Below are 4,743 nucleotides of genomic sequence, written 5' to 3' on the forward strand. Positions count from 1 at the left end.
TTCCTTCCTTCCTTCCTTCCTTCCTTCCTTCCTTCCTTCCTTCCTAACTTCTCTTGGAGGTGATTAGAGGATTCTTTCTATTTTTTTTTTTGGTTCTCTGATTCTAATAGATCTGGGAAGTTTTTATTTATTGTATCTTGCAATATTCAGGATATTTTGCTTGGGAATATGGTGATTCTTTCCTTGACCTACTGTATTTTTAGGTCAGTTATTTCTGACAATGTATAACATAACATGTTTGATAACATATTTTCTTCTATTTTTAGTCAGTCATTCTATAAACATTTATTAAGACCCTGCTCTAGGCCAGACGCTGTTCTAAACACTGGGGGTACAAAAAGAGACAAAAGGCAATCCTTGCCCTCAAGGAGGTCACAATCAATTTTATAATCTTTTGATTTTGTTCAAATATTTCTTGTAGTATTCTGGGTTATTTAAGTTTTGTTTCTCCGTTTTAACTTTCGGGGAGTCCATTTATGTAAAGTCTTACAACTTTTGTTCTATATTTTTCTTCTTCCAATTTTCTCTTTAGAATGCTTTTTTCTCTCGTTTCATTTCTTCCGAGTGTTCTCATAGTCCTTGTGCTCAAGACATTTTTTCTCTCAGCCATTTCTACTTTTTGTAATTATTTTGTAATTATTTCCTTCTCATTCTGCCTTTTGAGAGCTTCTTTATGCATGATATTTCTTCATAGTGTTCAGTGCCTCTGTTTATTCATATCTCTAGGGTCAGTTCCTAGTTTGGGGCTTAGTACCAGCACCAGGATCTACCTTCCTCATGCAGTCTTGGATGGGCAGTCTTTTGTTCCAGCCCTCAATTTTCTGGGTGCCTTTTACTGGATTTTACCACCCCCAGTGTACCTGTGCTCAGAGCCCCTGGCAGGTTGATGCCCCTCTGGGGCATCCCCAGCAGGGGAGATGTGTGGATTTGGGGCCTCTCTGGGACTTCCTGATCAGAGCACTACTGATTCTTTACCCCATATGCAATGCAGAGAGCTGTGGGTTTTAGATCTCTGTTCCCTGAACTTCCATGACAATTGTGTCTGGGCTTTCTCCCTCTTCACCACCCCCAGTTCCCCTGGAACAATGCTGCAGGCTTCAGGTTCTCTTGGAGTGAGCCTTGTCTAAGGATTGGCAGGCTTTCTGCCTGTATGCCTGAGCATGCGCTAGCTTCACTGGTGGCCCCCTTTCCTAGTGCTTGACATGCTTCTCATTTTCTTTTTGTGTAGTTCGGTATGGATAATAGAGCTTACTATTGTTTCTATTTGGATTTCTTGATCATTGTTTGATTTAAATGGTGCACTTTTTAGATCTTTGCTAGGATGCATGTTGGGTAACTGGACTCCTTTATGACTTTCCTTTTTTATTTGTCTTTATTAATTTGTTTGTTTACTTTCAGTTTACAAGATTCAGTTCTATAATCCCTTGAGTTTCAAATTTTCTCCCCCTCCCTCTCCTCCCCACCCATGGCAGCATGCAATCCTTTATGACTTTCAATGTTTCAATGTCACCATCCTTCCTGGACCAAATATAGATTTTTTTTTCTAGCTTTTCTTATATATACCTTTAAACAGAATTACAACATCTCGATCTTAGAAGGAACCTTGAAGGCCAATTAGTTCAACCTTATTTGACTAAGAATACTTTTTCCTCATCTATAAAATGAGCTGAAGAAGGAAAGGGTAAACCACTCTAATATCATTGCTAAGAAAACCCCAAATGGGGTCGCAGAGTCAGATGTGACTGAAAGGACTCAACAACAAAAACAATCTGTCAGTCCCCCTCCTTCCCCCCTTAGTCTTTGTTTGCCAGCCTCCAGGGGGAGGGAGCCCATTTTCTTCTAACTGCACCAATTCTACCTTGTCATACTTGTAATTGTCAGGAAGTTTTTCATAACCTCAAACCTACATTTTCTTCTGTAATTCACCAAGGGTAATGATTGGTGGAGAAGCAAGCAAGGTGTTAACTATCACCTTAATGTGCAGAACCATATTTAGGGACTTTTGAGCATTATAATTTGTTGAGGGGAGTAAAGAAGGGACAGAATGTTAGAGTCTGGTTCAAGCCAAGGCTGACTTTTTTTTTTCGTGTAAAGATAAGTGCATGCTTACATGGCTAATATGGAAATGTGTTTTGCATGACTTCACATGTATGATCTATATCAAATTGTTTGACTTCTCAAAGGTAGGGAGGAAGAAAAGGAAAGGAAGGAGGGATAGAAAGAATTTGGAATTCAAAATTTGAGAAAATGAATGTTTAAAATTTTGTTTACATATAATTGAGAAAAATAAAATAAAGTAAAAAGATAAACACATGTTCTTTATGTGTTTGACTGAACTCTGAGAAACTCTCCCCCACAGAGATTGCAATTATGAGAGATTGCAAAGACAAAGGTCACAGACTTTGTTGGTGGACTTCTGATTGAACTCTTAGGATTTCTGACCCCAAAGTATGCTATATGTATAGTGAAGAGGTTAGTGTTCACTGAAAACCTTTTATTTATTAAAAGTACCTCATATGTGGGGGTGTCTTAGATCAGTACAGTAAAACATTGAGTATAGTAATTGACAGACAAATGCTGTTCCATACAGCACTACCTTCAAAGAAATCATTCTTGGAGGGAGGCAGTAGAAGGAATATGATTGTGAAGTCCTATGGTACAGAGAAAGAATGCTGTATTTGAAGTCCAAGGACCTGGGTTCAGATTCTGACTCTACCAATTACTACCTGTATGACTTAATATCTTCAGGCTTCAGTTTCCTTAACTACAAATTAAAGGGGTTGGATTTAGATGACTGTGAAGATCTCTTCTGCTTCTAAATATACTATTCTGATTTCATCACCTTGGACTTAGAAATTGTTTTACTGACTGAGGTGTTTTAAATGGGATTTTGTGACAAGATTTGTTGCAAACTTTAACAAAAAATTTCTGTGAAATACATTAGACATCATTAATTTGATATTGTGAAGGAATTATACTTTCCTTGATGGATACATTCTACCCACTGAAGCAGATTGCAGCCTCTGTTTCTTAGTTGACGATCATCATAAATTGCCATAGCTAAAAAAAATTCATCACCCAGCAGCCAGAGCCTCTCTCCACTTAGTCTGGTTCTTAGATTATAAATGTGCTTTCTTCTTCCTCTGGCTTTGTACTTGGAAGCCTCTCAAGGTTGATAAGACCCTCAATACAGGCTGTCCTATAAGCCTGTCTGTCCTCTGCTTCCTAGAATCCCCAGCTTCTGGAAAGGCTCGGCTCAAGTACAGCATGGTCCACAAAGGCCTCTCCTGATTCTGCCCCCTGGCCCCCAGCCTTCTCTTCTCCCCAGGCCCCAGCCTTCTCTTCTCCCCATTTACCTCGTGTGTAGTTGGTACATACTTATATAGATGATATAGATATAGATATGCATATGTTGTTCCCCTCAATAGAATATAGGCTCCTTGAAGACTTAGGAGTTGTTTGATTTTGTCTTTGTCTCCTCAGTGCTGGGTGTATAGGAGGCATTTAATACAGTTGCTTCTTGTGGGATTATATGTTGTTGCTGCTCAGTAGTTTTCAGTCATGTCTGACTCTTCATGACCCCATTGTTTTCTTGGCAAAGATATTGGAGCAGTTTGCCATTTCCTTCTCTATCTCATTTTACAGATGAGGAAACTGAGGCAAACAGGTTTAAGTGACTTGCCCAGGGTCACACGGCTAGTAAGTGTCTTGAGGCTTGATGTGAACCCAGGAAGATGAAGCTTTCTGACTTCAGACCCAGTGGTCTATCCAAACATTATGTGCTCTGTATGATAAAGCATTGTATCCCCAGGACATGATAAAGCATTGGACAAAAGACTTTTGTACAAAGTTCTGGAATTAGTAGATACTTAAGGATTTGTCAAAACACTAAATTATGATTGAGAGACTAGAGCATTGCTTATGAGGTCTGATAATGTTATAATATTAAAGGAAATGTAATGTTTAGGGGCAGTTAGGTGGTGCAGTGAATAGAGCACCAGCCCTGGACTCAGGAGGACCTTGGGCAAGTCACTTAACCCTGATTACCTTGCCTTCCGCCCCCCCAAAAAAAATTGTTTTTTTTTTTTTAAGAAATGTAAACTAAAGCACAGGAGTCTCTTTTCTGTTTCTGAAAAACATTTTGATGTGGCATCTGCTGAGCTATTTCACAGGGACTGAATTCTTTTTGAACATAACTATTTTCTCTCTCATTTTACTCCACAGGGCCAAAGAATATGGACCAATTGTACGTATAAATGTCTTTCACCGAGCCTCAGTGATTATTACAAGTCCTGAGTTAGTTAAGGTATTTAAATTGAATCCATCCTCTGCCAATTATGTAATAATGGACAGGGCACTGGATTTGAAGTCAGAAGACCTGAGTTCAAATCTCAGCCTTGTTACTTATTTGTATCTGTATGACCTTACGTGAGTTTTCTGACTCCCGTGGTCCTCTCCTTATCTGTAAAACAAGGGGGAAAGACAGGTTGGAATAGATTATATCCAAGATACTTTTTTGTTCTAATGCCTGTGATCTTGTGTGTGTGTGTGTATGTTCACGAGGGCATGCATGTACTTCAGTTCTTCAAAAATATGTGATTTCACTGTGGTAGCCACTCACTGAATCACAGAATCAGAGTTGAAAGAGACCTCAGAAGTGATCTGCTTCAACCTCTGCTTAAACAAGCTCAGTGCTTGTAATGTAATACCAAAAGAAGGCAACTTCCCAGGTTCGAAATACCA

At 39.1% G+C, this 4,743-nt stretch overlaps 1 protein-coding gene across 1 annotated transcript in view; it reads left to right on the forward strand.

Annotated features, from left to right (window-relative positions):
• The first annotated feature begins 1,321 nt into the window (after positions 1–1,321).
• The window catches only part of LOC138173821 (cholesterol 24-hydroxylase-like), a 53,505-nt gene continuing 50,083 nt past the window's right edge, over positions 1,322–4,743 (forward strand). The window contains exons 1-2 of the mRNA XM_069103906.1: positions 1,322–1,332; positions 4,225–4,306. Coding sequence (XP_068960007.1) covers positions 1,322–1,332; positions 4,225–4,306 — 93 coding nt within the window. The remainder of the gene's footprint in view (positions 1,333–4,224; positions 4,307–4,743) is intronic.

The sequence above is a fragment of the Petaurus breviceps genome, unplaced genomic scaffold (genome assembly GCF_028583685.1).
Source record: "Petaurus breviceps papuanus isolate PSGF00001 unplaced genomic scaffold, PetGlider_PUasm1.0 65, whole genome shotgun sequence".
NCBI lineage: Eukaryota > Metazoa > Chordata > Mammalia > Diprotodontia > Petauridae > Petaurus > Petaurus breviceps.